We start from the raw sequence: 19647 nt of genomic DNA on the forward strand, positions 1-19647 counted from the left end.
CAATGATTCTCTCATCATTGATGTTTCTATCTCTCTCCCTCTCCCTTCTTCTCTGAAATCAATAAATATATATATAAATTATACTTTTTTTGTCAGATCGGCAACAAATATATATTTTGGTATGCCATGAGATGAAAATGGTTAAAATTCTGCCCTATATAATTCTTAAGCTAAAGAAGAAATAAAAAGTGAAAATGTTTTGCTATTTATTAGTAATTGATCCACATTATCAAATATTATGCAGCCATTAAAAAGGGTGAGGCAGAACTGTGCGAGATACGGGCCAGCGTGCATCCTGAAATGGGAAAGCTGGCTGGGATTCCCGTGCGTACGTTCGTGCACCACCGTCACCAGTGCAGGAGGGTCTGACCGAGCAAGCACCTTTGCCCAACTCTATTGTTTTGTGCCTTGGCAGCACAAGAGACAGGATGAGTCTTCCATGTCTGTTCTCCAGAGCCATCCCTCACGTGGGGCAGTAAGAGTAAACGGCTGATCAGACTGAGGGCAGGGAACACCCAGGGGAAAGATCCTGGCTGATGCCTCGAATAGTATCCTGTCAGACACATAACTATAAAATGCATAAATAAATGTCTCAAAGTCATTACACCAAATGTTCCTTTCGGTTACTAAAAATAAAAGGAGTGGGATGTAAGGTGGGGATATGGCGGAGGAACTTCCAATTTTTACTCATTTATTTGTGTTATTTGAATTTTTGGTAGTGACCATCTTATTGGTGTATAATTAACATCCCATAAAATTTACCCATTTGAAGCGATTCAGTGATTTTTAGTAAATTTACTAAATTTAAGCCGTATACAACCGACCAAAGTGGTGACATAGAGTCAGCGTGGGAATGTTATCCGTGGGGAGCCTTCTACATTCTTGTCACAGCCCTAATCACTGGGGCTTGGGCTGTTTAAGATCGACGTCTGCCATTGAGGAGCCATCCTTATCGCGCCATCCTGTGCGGGGCACAAAGTACCTTCTCAGATGGAAGAGACACTCCCTGTCTCTTATCATTCAATTCTTGGCGGTCTCTCTGCCTAGAGAAATCAGATTGTTGGAGATTTCTATCGGTCTTCTCCTGTCACCTTCCTTGAGTGGTGGTCAGAGAGCAGAAGTGGGCTCGCTGAGCCGGGCTCCACTGTAGATATTGCCAAGTGCACAAGAGTATTAAATAGCCCAAATCGTTCCTCCCCTTCCAAGTCGTCATAGCAGCAGTTTCCAAGGAAAGGATAACCTGAGCCAAAGGTGGTTGAAAATGCATTTATTTTTTTGTCAAATGACCTTTTTCAAGCAATAAATAAAAACAGACATGTTGACTTTTCTAAAAAACAAAATCAAACAAAAAAAAAATCCCCTACACTATATACATCCTACAGATACAAGCATATCAAATGTAGAAATGACATCACTCCGGAAGGTGGGGCTATTTACACAAGTTACAAGTATTGCATTGCTTGGTGGTGAAGAAGCCTCCCCCTGGGATGACTCAAACTCTGAGGAAGGCCGGGTCGCCCCTGTGCTCCTGGGAGGTGGGAGGGGTATCTTCAAAGAGGTGAAACTCTCCATTCATCTTGACAGACAAGGAGACTTCCAAGGAAAAACATCAACATGCAGACACTATTCAGTTCCCTAACAATACTCCCCAGATCAGCTTTCAAGCATGAAATGGTAGCCCCTTCAGGTCACATGCTCCTTGAGCTCCTGAGAGAAACCACCTTGACCCTCAGCCAGGCTGGGACTGAAGTGAGACCAGGCTGAACCAGTGACAAGCCCCTGGTGGTGGCGTGGAGGGCTTTGAAACATGCTGATGCCTGGGCCCTCCTCCAGAAATCCTGGCTTAACTGGTCTGGGATAGCCTGGCAGCAGGGTTTTCCAAGCTCCCCAACTGACGTGAGTGGGCAAGGTCACCACTGCTTTAAGGTGGGCTTGGTGGCCAACAGCCCCTTCCCCTCACATCTGAATCAACCATCCCACCTCCCTCTCCACCTTCCAAGGATTTTAAAAATGGCCTGGTGGCTTCCCAACCTTGTTGAAATCCATCTGGAATCCACCTGGAATGAGCACCTGAGGACAATGGCCTCAGGAGAGGAGGACTGAAGTTGGGCGCTCCAGGCCACCTGCTCACCGGTTACTTCAGCCTGCTCCTGCTCCTTGAGGAAGCCAAGTCCATTTCCCTTGCTGCTCCCTTACTCATGTATTTGTGTTATTTGAATTTTTGGTAGTGAACATCTTATTGGTTGTATAATTGACATCCCATAAACAACACCCTTACGCCGCACCGGTTCTGAAAGGGAACTGGCAGCACTCCTTGGTCTCTACAGAAGACAGAGTCTACTGACTTCTGTAGCCAACAGCACCGCTGATCATCAGTGGAAGTGGCCATTACAGAAATGCCTCATCACCAGAAGCCACTTCATGGGAGGGATGGCGACTGAAAGCCACTGGCCATTTGGACTGACCTGTGGTGGTGTCTTCACTGGAGCTACTCCAAGTCATCCAGTGGCTTCTGATGATGAGAGAATAACCCCAAACCCCCTTTTCCAATCAAGCCAATTCTCTACTTTATTTCTGAGAGTCTGGGGACTCACGCTGTTACCAGTACACAGAAAATGGCTTTATAAATAGCAGTTGACACTGCACTAGAAGACTCGCATTGCAAGGCGGGGGAAGGCCTGAATGGGCTGGTCCCGAGCTCTGACGTTCATGGGGCTGGGATTGTCTGGGGAAGCAGAATACATAGGTTTTGGCAAATGTATACTTTCCCTCCCCCCTCGAGCAGCCCTCCTCCGGGCCTACCCACTGTTGGAATCCATAGCTTTTTCAGCTGCAGAACCCACCTGACCTCATTTATCACAAAACATGAAGGGACTTCCAGGAATCAAGGAAAAGGTGGGAACGTCCAATTGTGCTGTGTCTGAATAGTTCCACTGTCCAGGAACCCCAGCCCCACCACCCCTCACCCCTGACTATTCAGCTGCGCAGCTCCGGGGAAGGAGGGAATCTCGGGCATCACCACCCAAGGACGGGGCCTGACAAAGGCAGGACGAATAATGCCAACACGGGTTCACGTTCGAGAAGGAAATGTAAGGAACCAGGCCCTGTCTGGACCGCCAGGCTGTGAAGTGCATCCCAACACCGCCCTGACACAGGTTGGTTGTTATCTACGGGCGAGCAAGAATGTCCATTTAGATCTAGACTCTCCAAGGACTAAAAAAAAATGCTCTCACTTCTAGACAAGTTTGCAATTACCTCTAATCCGCACTCCAAAACAACACTGTTCCACAGAACTACAACGTAACACGTAGCTGTTTTCCCTCTTCCTCCCCCCAAGCCCAACCCACAGAAAGCGCCCTTCTCCCTCCAGAAGCCCTTCCTCTGTTTGGGAGGCCCCTTCACGTGGCAGTATCTCAAGACAGGACCCGGAAACGGCACCCAAATGCCCATGGTGCCCTTCACAGGAGCCCACAGCCACCTCCTAAGCAAAGTGTCTACCCCAACTCCCCTCTCACGCTTTTGCCATCCTGGACTTCAGGGAGACCTGAAACCTGGGGTCCACTCCCCTTTTTATTCAAAAGCCGGCCATTGAAGACATTCCCCTAAACCAGGAATTTAAACTTGTTGGTTGCACTTCATGCCAAGTAACCCCCGAACATGAAAATCTCCAACGTGTGTATGCAAAGGAGAAAAGGTGATATTTCCATGTACAAAAGGATTCGTTTCTGGTGTGCCTCTAGTTGGCTGGTCTCCCGGAGGGCCCAGGACAAGCTGAACTGCACCCAGCATGTCTAGAGCACCTGATAGGATATGGCATTTGTCACAGATGGTCTGCAAGTCCTCAGGCAGGTGGCTGAGAAAAATGCTCCCACCTGCCGAACTGAATTATTGAGCATCAGAGAGAAAAGGCTGTGCTGTTGTGGTTTGAAGTCATTCGGCGGCCACGTGCCCAGGAACCAGCTTGGAAAGTTGTTAGAAAGCAGTCCCTTTCTTCCTCCTCCACCGCGCCCTGCCTGCCTCAGTGCCAGTCCGGGCGGACCAGATGCGAGCCTGGCCCCGTCGGGGGGCCACGGACCTCCTGGCCGCTGTGACGTCAGCCGCCGCTATGCCGTCACATAAGCATATTCTTCAGTCACTGCGCTAGAGACGTCAGCCGCCGCTATGCCGTCACATAAGCATATTCTTCAGTCACTGCGCTAGACCCCCTGTACTTAGATTCTCGCGGAAGCTCTTAATAAATACTTTTATTTATTATGAAGCAGAATTATTCACCTGTTTGTGACTTAGAAGGGAAAACCAGGTCCTCGAAGACTCCTTTAGAGAAAAGTCCCTGTAACCTCAACCACAGAAAGGGCCAAGCACACAGAACCAGGCACTTCGGGCAACTCGTTTTCTTCTTGTCCCGCCTCCCCCCTCCCCCGCCCTTTCGTAAAACTGCGTGGGCACATTGGCCAGGACCTGTGGGTTTCCGAACTTCAAGCCTTACTGCTTAGAAAAATGAGGTAAGAGATTCCCATCCGCCAGGTCACAGGGACACACACACCACGCCCAGGTCTCCCCCGCCCGGCGGCGGCGTTATTGCTGGAAGTCGGAGGGCTCCTCTGTCGGCGGTGAATAGGTCTGCAGAGTCCTTATTGCCATTCTGGCGGCCCGGTGGCCGGCCGGCCGAGGACAGGTGACGGCAGGGGCCTGGGGGCCTGTCCCCGGCCGGTCAGTCCCGGCTGTCGCTGAAGGCCCCTGGTTCGGGGGCTCCCCGCGCGGCCCTAGCAGCTGGGGGAGGTGGTGATGGGGCTGTGCAGGTAGGGCAGGCTGCTGGGGGCCGCGTGCACGCCCACCGACACCGGGAAGCTGAAGACGAACTGCGAGGTGGGCGTGGGGGTGGCCTGGCCGCGCTCGCGCAGGGGCCCCGACGGGCTGGCGGCCTCGGCGGCGCAGGACGTGGCCAGCACCTGCGACTCGAACTGCAGCAGCTGCCCCATGAAGCTGAAGTTGGGCGAGATGATGCTGCGCCGCTGCTTGACGAACTCGAAGGCCTCCTCCAGCCTCACGCGCTTCTTCATCATCAGGTAGGCCAGGCAGATGGTGGCCGAGCGCGAGATGCCCGCCTGGCAGTGCACCAGCACGCGGCCGCGGCACTCCTTCACGGCGTCTGCGGGGAGCAGCGCGTCAGTGGCCCGCCTGCGCAGCCCCGTCCCACCCCGTCCCACCCCACACCGGCTGCCCCAAATGCCTAGGTAGGCGGCCCACCAGCAGTGGGGGTGGGAGGGAGGGAGGGAGAGGGGGCTGGACAGGTGTCAGAGGATGGGCACTCCCACGGAAGGGGGGCAGGGAGGATACCTCCATGGAGGGGCTGTCGAATCCCCACCATTCTAAGCTGTTTTTGAGACAACCTAACCCATGCATTGAGTTTGGAAAAAAATGCTAAACCCCAATACATTCAAGGATTTCCTCTTGCAGAAATAAAAATAATGACTCAATTCTCCCTTTCTTTGTCCTCCTCCCCATCCCAGGAGCCTTATCATCAATATAACCTGGAGACATGGAAGCTTACAGCATGGACTAGGATCAGGTTTCCCATCCCTGCCCAACACACCGTCCATGCAACCAGCAGGCCTTCCTATGGGGTGGGCAGGCCTTCCTATGGAAGCGGAGGGGGCGGGGAGAGTACACCCTGGGAACCACCACCCCATTCTCCTTCCCCAACACGAGTTACATATGGTCCCTAACACCCTGCCCACCCGGCCTTGGACCCGGTCCCCACCAGGGCCAGCCTACCCACCGATGTACTCGATGGCTTCCATGAACCAGGAGCTGATGTCGGCCTTGTGGTTGTCCTCCACGGGGATGCACTTGTACTGATAGTGTCCTTCGAAGTGGTTCGGGCAGTCAGAGGAGACGTTCAACAGGGCCGTGATCCCCAGCGCGTCCAGCATGTCCCTCCGGGCAGCATGATAGGCACTGCCGAGGTAGAGGAAGGGGAGGATCTCCACCGGACCCCCCTGCACCAGAGAGGGAAAACAGGCCCCCAACATCATGAGTGCAAAGCCGGCAGGAAGAGGGCTGGGGTGCTTGGGACAGGGAGAGGGGCTTTCACCGCCCTGGGGAGAATGCCTGGACACAGCCCGTCTAGGCTTCCCCTCATCCTGAGGAGGCTCCTGAAGGGAGCGGTGGCCCAGGGGGACTCCTCTCGCCTTTACGTTGCCCTCTGCAGAGAAGCCAGGACAGGAAAGCCTTGTTCAAGCAGCTCCCCCTGATAGAGGGAGACAGACACGGTGCTACTTGTCCACCATTTGTGACTTTAAGAGCTTACACCTGCCCATCACCAAGCTATCTGTCGGGTGGTTTAGGGACTTCTTAGGTTGGATACTTCTTCACTTGTTATGTCAAAAATAGATGGCATGCCGGCCTCACAGACAAAAGGAGGGATCTTGGCAAAATTAGGTAACTTGGCTTAAATGCAGGACAGTTTCCTGAGCAATCTGAGATTTGGGGAGCAGAGTTGCTGGGCTCCATAAGTGCACCCCTCTCCATCTATATGAAAAGGGCTGGAAGGGGTGGGCTTGTAAGAAAGGGAATGGCTTACGCCGGTTCTCTTGGGGGAGAGCTGGCTGGCCATTTATGTCATTTATAAGTGGGGGCAGCCTGAGTGTTCTGGACGGGGTGGGGTCCACAGGCCACTCCTTCAAAGAAGGGTGTCTGCTCAGCTTCCTGCAGGGCAGGTCACACGTCCAGCCTCAGCAGCCTCCTCGTTTGTCTGCACGTAACTCTAGACTACAGCCTAATCAGGGAGGTAATGTCTTTTTACATGTTGTTGCTAATCCTAACCCGAGGATATTTTTCCATTGATTTTTAGAGATTGGAAAGGAGACAGAGAGAAACATCGATGTGGGAGACACATCAATTGGTTGCCTCCTGCACACACCCCGACCAGGGCTGGGGAACCTGCAACCAAAATACATGCCCTTGACCTAAATCGAACCCAGGACCCTTCAGTCAGCGGGTCGACGCTCTATCCACTGAGCTAAACCGGCTAGGGCAGGAGGTATGTCTTTCTATTTTTTTCTTAAGTTAGGGGAGTAAGAGGGGGAAGAGGAAGAATTCCAAGGAATAACCTATTCCTAACCTACCTTACAACCCATCCCAATATCCAAAGCCTCTGAAAGCAGAACTCTGAAAAGAAGCCCCCACACACCTGGTCGTGCAGTGGGGTTCCACAGGAGCTGCAGCCCAGGTCCAAGGACTCTGCCGTGCTGGGGGGCACTGCGGGCGGGATGGCTGCCAGGGCCTTGGTTTTGGAACAGAATTCTGGATACTCGGAGGAAAACCTCTCATAGCCACCTGTGAGGAGAAAGAAGTTCAGGTTAATGGGGTCGCTAAGCCAGCCAGGAACCACAAAGAACTTGAATCCTATCCCTGCACTGAGTGAGGAGAGCTGTCTCTGCATTTACCACTGGGTGGCGCTGTGGGCCCAGAGATAGTGGCTACGGAGCCTTTTCCAGAGATGCTGAGTCCACGTTCAGGGATACAGACACACAGAGGAAGATGTGCAGGGGGCATGCAGAAGGGCCTCTTTCCAGAGGAGCCCCTTAGGGTGAGGACAGGCCAAGGCTGCTGTGGGTGTCCATAAGCACAAGAAACCTGCAAAGATGTCTGTCTTTCCCCGATTTAGCCCTTCCTTTGGAGAGCTTCAGTGGGGGGCGAAGGAAAATGTTACTCTGGCACGAGCCCGTCTGGATCTCGGCAACAAAGCCGATGCCAGTCGACCAGCCTTGCGAACAGCTGTTCCGTCGACAAGGGGCCAGAACGAGAGGAAATGGGCTTCAATCTAAATAAACCCCTCTTGCTGCACACACAGGTTTGGGGCAAAGGAGGATTTCCTGACCTGAGAGTTGCTAAGCCCCGGATGGTTATCTGTGAGATCACCTTCCGGGGAAGGGAGATCTTTTCAATGAAAAGAGCTAAACATGTGGGATGGTGTCCGTGCCAAGCAGAAAGGCCTGGCTGGGCAGAGGCAGGCAGGAAACCACTCCGAGACGAGAAACGCTCAGCCTCCACTCAGACCCTGTGACTTCTGGACGTGGCGCTGCAGTGACTTGCCAACTACTGTCAGTGTTTGGCCCTGCTTGTGTTTCCACTTTGCAGGTTCTGTAGGACCAAAGATGGATTATAAATTAATCCAATAGATGAAGGGGGATCAAAACTTTCAGTTGTAAGATAAATGAGTCCTGGGATGTAATGTACCGCTTAGTGACTATAGCTTTTAATATTGTATTGCATATTTGGAAGTCGCTAAGAGACTAGATCTTAAAGTTCTCATCACAAGAAAAAAAAATTTAAACCCTAGACAGTGACAGATGTTAAGCAGACTTATTGTGGTGATCATTTAGCAATATAGTCAACATCGAATCATTATGTTTTACACCTGAAACTAATGTTACATGTCAATTATATCTAATTTTTTAAACCATACATTTACTTAGAAATAATTCAGTAGAGCCTGCCTGTTGTGGAACAACTATTCTAATGGACCCCTTGAACTGATGGTCACGTGTGTAGCTAGTACCTTTAAATCCTGGTGACTCAGTGACCTGGAGCCACTGTTCCCTGTAACATTCATCGTAACCTTCCAATATGCTGACATGTGATGGTTAGTCAATTTCTTGCCCAGAATTCCAGCCCTAGAAGCTGCTTCAGAAAGGAAGGGACATGATTCTTTGCCACATCATAAGGCTTACAGAAACAGGGCACGCACTTCTTCCTCCCTGACCGGAGGCTCTGTTCCCCTCCACTGCCTCCCTCCCCCACCGGGAAAATAAATGGCTATCTCTCCAGTCACAGGCACCTGCTCCTGCTGAGTCATAATGACCAGCCTCCTGGACAGACAACCTGCCGAGGGGCCCACCCGTGCTGCCAGTTTCAGCGGTTGGTGGCCTCAGCGGTGACCTCAGCACAGGGCAGCTCTCCCTCCCATTATCACCCCCATCTGTCCCTTCTTTCCTTATAAAGCTGCCGACACCGCTGCCCCCCAAACATCTGAGACGGGAAACCTTGTAAATGCTTCCTCCCTTTGGGAGAAAGTAGAAAGGGAAATGGATCAGTCAACAGACCACGTTGAACACGTGGCTTGGCCGGTGTGCTCAGTGGTTGAGCACAGACCTATGAACCAGGAGGTCACGGTTCAATTCCCGGTCGGGACACATGCCCGGGTTGCAGGCTCCATTCCCAGTGTGGGGCGTGCAGGAGGCAGCTGATCAATGATTCTCTCTCATCATTGATGTTCCTATCTCTCTTTCCCTCTCCCTTCCCTTCCTCTCTGAAATCAATAAAAATATATTTTAAAAAAAGAAAGAATGTTCTTCCCACTGCCGAGAAGGTACAGGAAGGGCAGCAGACTGAGGTTCTGGAGGGGACACAGCCTTTGCAGTCAGACTCACGGGTCTGGGGCCAGCACTCAGCCCCTCTGAGCTTCTTCCTCATCCTTAAAATGTGATGGAGCACCCACACCAGCAGTCCTCGGAGGACTGACTGGGCCGGCCAGTGCGCGCCTGGCCTCAGGGAGACGCATAAGGAAGGTTCCTTTCTGGGCACCTACGAGGGGACGCCAGCATTCCTGGCCACTTCCCAGACTTTGGGCCACCTTCTCCTCCTGGGCTTCATTGTGTTTTCCAGCTGGAGTCTTCAGACCCGACACTCAGCCAGCAGAAGGACAGGTCCCGCACTTCTGAGCTGGAGACCCTCCCGGGCTGGGACACCCGCTGCCTCCCAGGCTCCATCAACCGGGAGGTGCAGAGAACCCGAGTCAGTGGCTGACCCCGGGGGTGTGGCAGGTGGGGGGACAAGACAGAGGTGACCCAGAGGCCAGACCCGAAATGGTCAGTAAAAGACACTATTGGAACAGAACAGAAACATGCTGAAAAGTCAGTGCCCTCTGGCGGATCTTTAAAGAACAAGCAGAAAGGGAAGAAGCAGATCAGCCAGAGGGACAGGAACACAGAAGGGCCACATCTGTGATGGCAGCAGCAATGAAAGGGGTTTTCACTCCAGAGCTGTGGCTTTTGGGGGTCCGGCTGGTTGTTACAAAGGAGGGCCTTCTGGGGGGCCAGTGGCTGCCCTCGGGCCGGAAGCATGCAGGCGAGTGGGGTACATGGAATCGTGCACGTTAGGAACAGCCAAGTCTACCCTACCAGGCCACATCGCAGGAAGCCGCCTCTGGCTATCAGATCCGTGTTAATTAAAATGATGGGCACTCTTGAGAGGAAATGCTCACCATGCCAGGCCCTTCCCATACATGTGTCCAACCAGCAGCCCTTGAGGAAGGTGTGACTAGTTCCAATTTTACAGAAGAGGAAGCTGAGGTGCAGGGCAGCCCCAGGAAAGGGCACAGCCAGCATTCAGCCCACTGGCCTCAAAGGCGGCTTCTAACCAGCTGTCTGGAGCCCACCCTGCTGCTCGCCCAGCTCTGCCCTCCTGGTGGGTTGCAACATGCAAAGACACCGTTTTCATTAAAAACTCTCCGGCAGAACACTGCTGGCATTTCACCGAACCCCACTTCTTTCCAGTGCTTTCCTACCTCCAGGTTGTCATGAGGAGCTGTGACCAGCCTTTTAAATTTCACGCAATAAAATAGAAACTACTAGAATGCACTGGCATTTAAAGACGCTATAATTTCACGGAACTCTGGTTTCAGGCGTGTCTGTAGCCCTGTCCTGGGTCAGGACGGAAATAAAAATGAATTCTTACTGTGGGGGGGTGGGGAGGTCAAAATATGCTCCCCAGCTTCCCAGTGCCTCCCCTCCACACTCCCAAATCCACGCAAACACCAGAGCCACAGCCCTGTAAAAGCTCAATTTAAATCACCAAGTTTTATCCAGAACTTAGGAGAAGAAGGCTTATTCCAACGGGACACCGTGGGCCGGGCTGGAGCCCATGCCTCCTGCAGGTGCGCAGAGAGGGCAGAGGGCAGGGTGCGGGCGCCGGTGGGAGCGTGAGCAAGCACACTCTCTCCTCACCCTTGTATTCCCGCCCTCAGAACGGAAGGATTTCAGACTATATCACCTCTAACTTCCTCAATTTAATTATTTGCGAACTACAAACTGATATTATGTGCTCAAGATCTTCATTGTTATCTTAAAACAATTTCATTACTGATTCCACCTGCTTTTTCTATGCCCTATTAAATGTCATCCCATAATAGACTCTGACTCATTTTGACCTGTTTGTTTCTTCCATGTTCTTATTTAATAATATGCTTCCTAGTCTTAAAGTTCTGATTTTCTCATCTTACGTTTAAAACTGGAATGGTTTGTGTGTGTTTTTTGGGGGGGTGGGGTGGGGAGGGAATATAATTTCTCAGCCAACTTCCTTCAGGAACATTTCTCGTTCAACTCTGTGCTCTCCTTTTCCTCACACACTCGCACAGCAATGCACGTTTCAGAGTTTACTGGCAGTGATGGCCGACTGGCCTCCCATCCATGCAGGGCTGGGAGAGTGTGTGTAGGGCGCTTCAGAAAGGACAGGCTGACGCGGTGCTGATCCCATCACCATAATAGGGCCCTTAATGGGGTCTGTGAGGGGAAGACTGGCACTGGTGGTGACCCGGGTCCCCAATGTTAATGTGGCTGCTGCTTTTCCCCCATAACACTCAGCATATCACCCGTTCACAGTCAGGGCTCGCAGCCTGGCTCTCCAGAGACATCCTATCAATACAAGGCATATGTTGCCAGCAAGAAAGTCTGAGGTCATTTGAAGGTCATTTGGCTTTGAGCACTTCCCTTGAGGTGGGTGTTGACTTAGTAAGCACCCATGGAATGCTGAGCAGTTTTCAGTTATTAAATTTTACTAAGCAGGCTTCTCACCACAAACCTGCCTGTCCTGGGACAGCTGGCTGACACCTGAGGCCCCACTCGGCTGGATCTTGTCTGCAAGTCCTTCCCAGTCCTGTTTTGTCTGCTGCGTTCAGCTGGCTTCCGTTCCAGAGGGAACTTTCCTTCCTGTCAAACTTCCTCTTTGTTAGGCGGGAACTGCCTCCCAGTAAGGAAACCAGCTATCTGGTTTCAGATGTCCTGCCTTTTTAAAGAAATGTCTTGGCTCCTTTTTTAAAAGGCCGCCCTCCTCTCTCCCTCCCCCAGCATCTGTGCAGCCCATCTTGGTGGGTGCAGCCCAGCTCTCTTATAAGCATCAGGGACAAGCCCCAGGGAGCTGTGATGGGCTTAGTAACAATGATGTTTTCACTCTCAATTTACGGGGACACTCTGTCTGTAGTTACTTTTGTGTTGGAAGCACCCAGTTCAAATGATGCCAAAAGTAGTGAGTTTGCTTCATTCGTTGTAACTCTGTAACAAATTACAATAGGGAGTAGAAATTATCTTTAGGGCTTACCTTTTTTTTTTTTGTAATTCTAAAATCCTTGGCTGTCACTGGCACTGTGTTGTATTTGTAAGGAGAAAAGCCAGTCCCTTTGGGTGGAGGAGGTATGTGACCTCACTCAGCATCCTCCTCCCCCCACCCCGCACCCCCCACCGGGGCTATGCTATTCACCTCCTGGGGACCAGAGATGGGCTGGACAAGTGGGGACAGAGTGAGACAAGGCAGGAGACAGTCACCAGAGCTGCCAGGGCTGCTGGCTGAGCCCTATCACGCCCCCAAACCATTTCTCTTTTGCCCTCGGTGGCTGTTTTCTGCAGAAAGTGTGATATCAGCCTCTGAATGGTTGGCCAGGCCGGGGCCCATGGGGCCCATGAGTTCCAACTGGGAGTGAGAAGCTGGAATATCTGGTGGATCCTCCCACTTTCTCAGCTTTTATTTCAGAACCTGAAGAACTGACAACGGTCATGAGCTGAGATGAATTTTAGACAGGATAAGGGAAAGATAATGTTTTTACACATGAAATCTACGCATAACAGACTGATTTGTTATTTGGGGAAGATGGGAGGTAAGGAATGACTTCCATTAGGATAAACAAATTCTCCTTTTGTCTTTCTCTAATGACCAAGGTGTGTGTGGGGGGCGGGGGTGGGTGTCTAAAACCCTAATCCAAGGATTTATGAAGGAGAAAGGGATTTGAAAGGAGAGGTTTATTGTAATAAAAGCTGAAAAACTGAAACTTCTAAACTGTCCCTAAAAATGCCTCATAGGATTTTAAATAAACTTAGCTTTTTAAAAAAGTTTACCCCAATGGGAATTTTACTCGCAAAAAAAAGACCAGAGAAATGTAGTGATTTGGGTTATTGCTTTTAGCAAAACTTGGCAGCATTTTATTGGTATTAAGTAAAGTTTACTCTTAACTCTGAATTCTTACCTGTGGTATTAGTTATGAACCACCTGCAACTGCCCGGTCAAAGAGACAGAAATAGAAAAATCAAAATTTTAAACATAATTATAATTGGTAGAATTAAATAGCCTTTGGCCAGGAAGGATAATATAACTTCTGAACATACACCCTGCTGTTTTTATGGTCCCTCCGGATGGCGGACACCAACAACTGGATGACTGGCTTAATGTCCAACCACGTGTACTCCACACCCAGCACCACACAGGAAGCGAGACACAGAAAAGCCCATGAGCTACAAAATAAGATGAACGGCTCCACTGGGAACCAAACGACCCAACCCCTAATCAATGCAGGGATTGACTAAAGATCATCTAAGGCTGTTTTCCGGTGTTTCCCTTTATTTCGTTTCCTATCCCACCCCACAACCCGCATGGCCTCCACTCCGCTGCCTTCAACTGGGGGTGCAGGAGGCATCCATTGCTTTCCTCCCCCAGACAGCACCTTCCCCAGGGGTGTGGGAGCAGAGGCTGCCCAATTTCTTTCTGTCCTCAGGGTGAAAGCCTTTTCCAGGAAAAGGCAAAGAGAAGGAAGAGGAACTGTGTTAAGAGGGCCTCAGCTTAGCACGTATATGACAATAGGCTCAGTTGAACAGATTATGACCCAGGTAACAACCTCCAAGACAGCCTGCCAGCGCCACAGAACCAGCTGGAAGAGACGCCCCCCCCCCCATCCCCGCCCCGAGAATGAATGTCAGGCTCGGCTTCCTCTGCTCGTGCAGTCCAGGCTCCTCCTGGCTACGCCCATGGCCTGCTCCTGAAGAGACAAGTTGACCTGAGACCCAGGCCCAGATACTCTCCATCTCAGAGGGAGGATGTCTGTGGACTCTGAGATGCATAGGGTCGTCCTCCCGGCCGCACCAGGTCGGACAACAGGAGGCAGTGCAGGCCTGGGAGGCAGCAGCCCCTGGAACGCTGCCTTTCAGTGGGCCAGGCACCTCGCCAACCGCCAGGGGACTGTCATTTTACCCAGAAGCTCGGGTCCTACCCAGTCTTTACATCAGCATTTGCCTCCTGCAGAGTGGCTGGTCCGGGGAGGCGTCTCTCGGAATCGATCTGGCTCTGGGCTCTCCCGGTGGGGTTGGGGGACCCAGGGAGGTGCCGCAAGCCGGAGGAGGAAACCTTAAAAATATGCTTCCTTCCCTGGGAGGGAGGCCTAAGTGTCTGCGCGCCCGCCCGGAAGCCCAAGGGCCAAGGTCCCCAGCTGCCGCTCTAGGGCGGTCCCCTCCGGATTTCTTCCAGGAAGAAAAATAAAACAAAACGAACCCAGACTCCACGTGGGTCTGCCCTCCCCCGGGAAGGGTTCTGGGTTCAGAAGCCCCCGAGGGAGGCACGCGCTGCGGCTCTAAATCAGGAGGAGCCCCCGGGAAGCGCAGCAAGGAGCACACCCGGCCACACCCGGCCCCCGAAGGGACTTTCTCCCCAGAGCAGCTTCTCTTATTGTTCCCTCCAGCGCCAGACACGGAAAGGCGGGCGTATTCCGCCGCCTTGGCCCCCAACGCGGACGGTCTAACCGGGACCTGGACCGGGACACAGCTCCGCACGCGGTCCCTGCGGCGCCGGCCCCTTCCTGGCACTTTCTCTGAAAGCGCTTTGAGAAGAAGGGAGGAGGACGGGGGCTCCACCGGAGGTGCAAGAGGCAGCCTCCCACGGCAAGAAGCATCAGCAAAATCGCCTGAGTGGTTCAACCACAGGTCAACGGCAGCGTTTCCCCAGCAGCTGACAGGTCAAATGGCCAGGAAACAACTGCGGAGAACAAAGCCCCCCGCTGTTCACCGGGGCCAGCCCGGCCCGTCGCCGCTGGGCAGTTCTGTGCAGCCTTTCGGACAGGGCGGTGGGGAGAGGTTTCCGCCCTCCTCCCCCCGCCGTCTCCCTTCCTCCCGGGTGAGCCGGTCGGGAGAGGAAGGGAAAGGAGGGAGGAGGCGAGCGGCGCCGGCAGGAGGAACCGAGCGGCTCTTTGAAGGCTGGAGTCTGAACCGCCTCCCGGCTTCGGCAGCGAGGACCGGACGGGGCGAAAGAATGCGCGGAATGCGGCGGCCGGAGGCAGGGGCGCAGGGGCGCATCGCGGCCAGGGCGCCCTCGCTCCCCGCGTCCTGCGGCTCCTCCCGCGCGAGGGCCAACAGAGACAGCGGCCCGGGCGGGTCCGCAGGTGCGGCCAGCGCACCTTCCCTCCAGCTGCTTGGACGGCATGAAGTCGGCAACCGGCTTCCAGCTTTGACAAGACTCTCCTCCCCGAAGAGTTGCACTAGGGCTCTCGTACATCAAGCCTTCCATCTGATCCTCCAGAATCGCGCCTGAACAAAAGGTCGTACTACTCCGCTGCCTGAATATTAGGGAGGCACTGTCCCGCCTGGCGTTCCCCAAACACTCACTCACTCCTCCCGCCTCCCGCGCCGGCGGGGCCTGGGTCTAGCTCGGCACCGGAGGAGTGGACCACCTTCCGGAGGTCCTCGGAGTTGGGCGGCAGCAGGGGGGTGGGGGGGGGGGGGATACAGATCGCTCCACGCAACGTCCGCAACCCGACCTTCCTGGTGCATTTCCGAGGGGCAGGTGTACCATCGAACTGGCGCTCCCCGTCCTTCACCCGTTCCCCGCCTCTTGGCTTCTCGGGGTCGGACCTCGGCACAGGGCCTCGGCGCGCCAAACTAACAGGCCTAACCTGTCCCCACCCGCACAGTGACACTTAGGAGCGCTTCCCGGCAAGGTGAGCAACGCGGAAGAGGCGCCTCGCCCGCGAGGCCAGACCGTTAGTGAGTGTAAACAAACGCAGACCTGCCAGGAAGGGTGCAGCATGGCAGGTGACGCGGGAAACGCGCGCTCACCGTCCCGAGGACTTCAGGAGCTCGCACTGCACACGAGCGCCCCAAACCCGGGCAGACCCGTGCACGCCGACGCGCACAAAGGAGTTCGCGGGGATCCCCGCCGCCACGAGTCCCCCCGGCACTTCCTCCCCTGGCCACTCAGCCCCGATACACCGCCCTGGGAGCTCGCACCCCGGCGCCCGCGTTTACCTTTGAGCAGGCAGATGTCGGTGCGCTCGGCGTTTCGGCGCAGCGCCTGCACGACCAGCGACACCGTGCTGTCCTCGCGGAGGCTCTCGGCGCGCGGGCTGCGCTCGTCGTAGACGATGACTGCCGAATAGAGGCCGGATCGCAGGCGGGAGCGCACCTCCTCCTCGGCGGGCAGGATCTGCTCCAGGCTCACGGAGCCTTTGGCCCGCCGACGCACGATGGTGTTGCAGCGCACGTTGACCGAGCCTCGGATGTAGCCCGCGCTGTGCGCCAGGAACGGTCTGCAGTCCAGCAGCAGGCACTTGCCGCCGCTCAGCAGCCCCAGGGCGCCGCCGCCGTTCTCGTCCCGGTTCATCAGCCTTTTGAGCACGCTGCAGTCCATCTCCCGCAGCTCCTCCACCGTCACCATGGTGGCTGGGAACCGGGGCTGCTGGCACACGAGGCGGCGAACAACAGCTGGGCGGCTGGAAGGGGCGGGCGAGGGCTAACGGAGGGCGCGTGCAAAAGTGGCCAGAAACTTGGCCCTCAGGGACTCGCACAGGAGACCGTCTGGTCCCCGGTAGCCTTCCTTCCGCATTCTCACAGCACAGAACAGTCCGAGCGGCCTCGGGCACCCGGCAGCACCGCGCGGTGCGAGGGGGAGGCGACGGTGAACGGGGCTGTGTTTACGCGAGTGGGCGAGGGCTCCCTTCTGTCGTGGCCTCTTTGTATTTTGCCCGCTGTGTTGCTCCTGCCGCCGCCGGCGCCGCCGCTCGGCCGCCGCACCCCAAGGAGCAGCCGGAGCTCGGCGCACTGCCCCAGCCAGAGTTTCCTCCTCGGCTTAGAGATTTATTAAGGCTCCTCTGCTCTCCCCCGGGAGAGGGCAGCTTCAGTACTACCTGGCGAAGCCCCGCCCCTTTCCATTCGGGGCCTCCCGCCTCCCGCCCCCAGCTCGGGCTCCCCGCCCCATCCCCGCCCCCTGCGCCCGCCGGCCTCTCCTCCCGCCCCCTCCCTGGCGGGTGAATGGAGTGCCGGCCGCTCGCGCTCAGTCACGAGGCCGTGACGTCACAAAGAGCGGAGTAAACAGGCCGCTGGGCGCTAGTCGCCCGGCCCATTCATAAAACCCGGACCTAGAGGAAGAGGGAGGAGGCCCCCGACCCGCAGGCAAGCTGCGCGCAGGGACTTTGTGAATGGAGCGCGGCTGCGCCTCTCGTCGTCAGCCTGCGGGCGCGAGCCTCCGCCATCCGCGATCTACCCAACGCGAGCGGCTGTGCTGGCACTGCACCCGGGCTGCAGCATTGGCAACAAGAAAGTAGCCGGCTGAGAGCCCGGCCTAACGGAGGCGAGGGATCGGGTTTGATCCTTTTTACCTCCTTGCTCCTCCCCCTGCCCCCCTCCCAGCCTCGCTAGTCTCCTTCCCCGCATCCAAGCAGAGTGGGGACCGTGATGCCGCCGTCCACCCGACAGGGCCTGGAACCTCCTCGCCCCGCATTTACCGAGTGCGTTGGGCCCGGCTAGCCGTTTTTTTCAAGTGCGATTCCTCTGACGTTAGCTTATGCATTAGCGTGATCGATTTTCATCTTGAGCCATTAAATCAGCTTTATAGCTTCCCGAGGACGTGGGCAAACCCCAACTTAGAAGATGAAAGGAAAAGCCCTCCCGCCCCGAAGTCCAGTAATGGGAGCGGGGTGTTGGGGCAGTTGCTTTACGACCCAGAGGGAGGCATTCATTGCCGGAACGTTGCTCCTCTGGAGGAAGGCAGGGTGCCACTCCCGTCCACGCTTCCTAAAGATGTTTGTTTAACCCTAGTAGACAAAAAAAAAAGAAAAAAAATCCGATATTTATGTATTCATTTATTTATTTATTTATGTGACTTTTGGAAAAGTCTTCACCCCATATCGCACATGTGCAAATTGTCTTCTCAGGAAATAACAATGAGGGCCCACATCTGGTTCGAAGCTAGACCCTGAGAAATTTACCGTCAAGGGTTTAATAAGCTCTGGGGCAGACGCAGGTCTCTGCGTCCCCTTTCCGGGTCAGGTAGCATTTTTTCCCGCTGCCCTCCCTCCCCCTCCCCCGTTTTTTACTTATGCATTTAATTTCCCAGAAGCCGCTTTTGTCAGGGGGCTTGTGTGCGTGCGATGCGGACACAACAAAAGCCAAAAATTATTCGCCCGACATCTTGCCAAGTCTTGTTAGTGAGAATTAACCAGCGAGCGGGAACCCTGCAGGACTCGCTGGCGGCGCGGAGCCTTACACTCCAGGTCCAAGTGGAAGCCCGACCCCGGCATCGAAGGACGGCACCCTTCCCGTTTCTCCCACCCCCGACTGGCCTTCCGCCCCGCCTTTGTTCCCCTCCTGATCTCTCACCTCCGGCCCCCGGGGCCACCCCGCCACTCCCCTACCCGGCTCTCAGGGGGCCTCCACTTCCGACGCCTGTGGCCCGCGCTCCTCTCCCCCTGCGCCGCGAATCTCCCGACACCCCGGGAATCTTCCCTTGACCTATGGCTACAAACTGGCTCAGCAGGGCACTGCACTGAATCCTGTCTCTATTTAGAATTTAGTATTTTGTTCAACATACTTTTTGGGCATTAATTTTAATCGCTTCAGAAAGCATTGCATTAGGATACGTATTTTGACCACTGACTTTTTGGTGCCCTTAACTTCTGCGCCCGAGGCGCGTCGCTCACGCCGGGCACTGTGTGAGGTGAGCGGTCCAAGGCTCTCCGGGCTTGGCCTCTCGGGGATGGAGGGGGTCGTACTCCCTCCCGAGGACAAAGGGGGCCCCACTGTCGGTCTCTCTTAGACCGCGGTGGCTGCGAGGCTCCGTCTAAAAGCCTCGCTCTACCTGGTACCCCGGGAGCGCGCCTCTCTACGGCGTCCCCCTGCCCCGACCATCCAGGGATCCTCTGGCCCCGGCCGGGCCCTTTCCCGGCGCAAGGGAACACCGACGCCTTCCCGCGGGCTGGACAGAACGTCTGGTGCCAGAGCCGCTCAGTCGCAGGCAGGTCAGGCCAATCTCGCACGTGTCGCCGGAGCTGGGGGGACGTCCCCGGGCCGCACTGGCCGCGCGCTTCCAGCCTTTGTCTCCCCTGCGCTGGGGTGGCCTCCCCGCCAGACCGGCCCCCGCTCAGACCTCACGTGGCAAGTAAATAAGTCAAATCCCGGGGGGTGGGGGGCAGGATGCTCACGGAACAAAGGCTTGCTTTCTGCACCTGACAGTAATCCGCGGTGGCGAAACCTGTAAATCCCGCGGGAGATTCGCAGGGAAGGGGGTGTGGGCGGGCGCGTGCGAGTGATTGTGTGTCCACGTGTGCGTGCCCGCGCCTGC

The 19647-nt window shown here is 54.9% G+C and overlaps 1 protein-coding gene across 2 annotated transcripts in view; it reads right to left on the bottom strand.

Annotated features, from left to right (window-relative positions):
* The window catches only part of DUSP4 (dual specificity phosphatase 4), a 34249-nt gene extending 17026 nt beyond the window's left edge, over positions 1 to 17223 (bottom strand). The window contains exons 1-4 of one of the 2 annotated variants that reach the window (XM_006086173.3): positions 16338 to 17213; positions 7193 to 7338; positions 5780 to 5999; positions 4226 to 5149 (exon numbers count right to left, since the gene is read on the bottom strand). In XM_006086173.3, coding sequence (XP_006086235.1) covers positions 4764 to 5149; positions 5780 to 5999; positions 7193 to 7338; positions 16338 to 16746 — 1161 coding nt within the window. In that variant the 5' untranslated portion in view covers positions 16747 to 17213 and the 3' untranslated portion in view covers positions 4226 to 4763. Of the gene's footprint in view, positions 1 to 4225; positions 5150 to 5779; positions 6000 to 7192; positions 7339 to 16337 lie in introns of those variants that run through there. The other variant, XM_023751841.1, reaches the window with a different exon arrangement.
* Between the last annotated feature and the right edge of the window lie 2424 nt (positions 17224 to 19647).

The sequence above is a fragment of the Myotis lucifugus genome, unplaced genomic scaffold, assembly GCF_000147115.1.
Source record: "Myotis lucifugus unplaced genomic scaffold, Myoluc2.0 scaffold_26, whole genome shotgun sequence".
NCBI classification, from domain to species: domain Eukaryota; kingdom Metazoa; phylum Chordata; class Mammalia; order Chiroptera; family Vespertilionidae; genus Myotis; species Myotis lucifugus.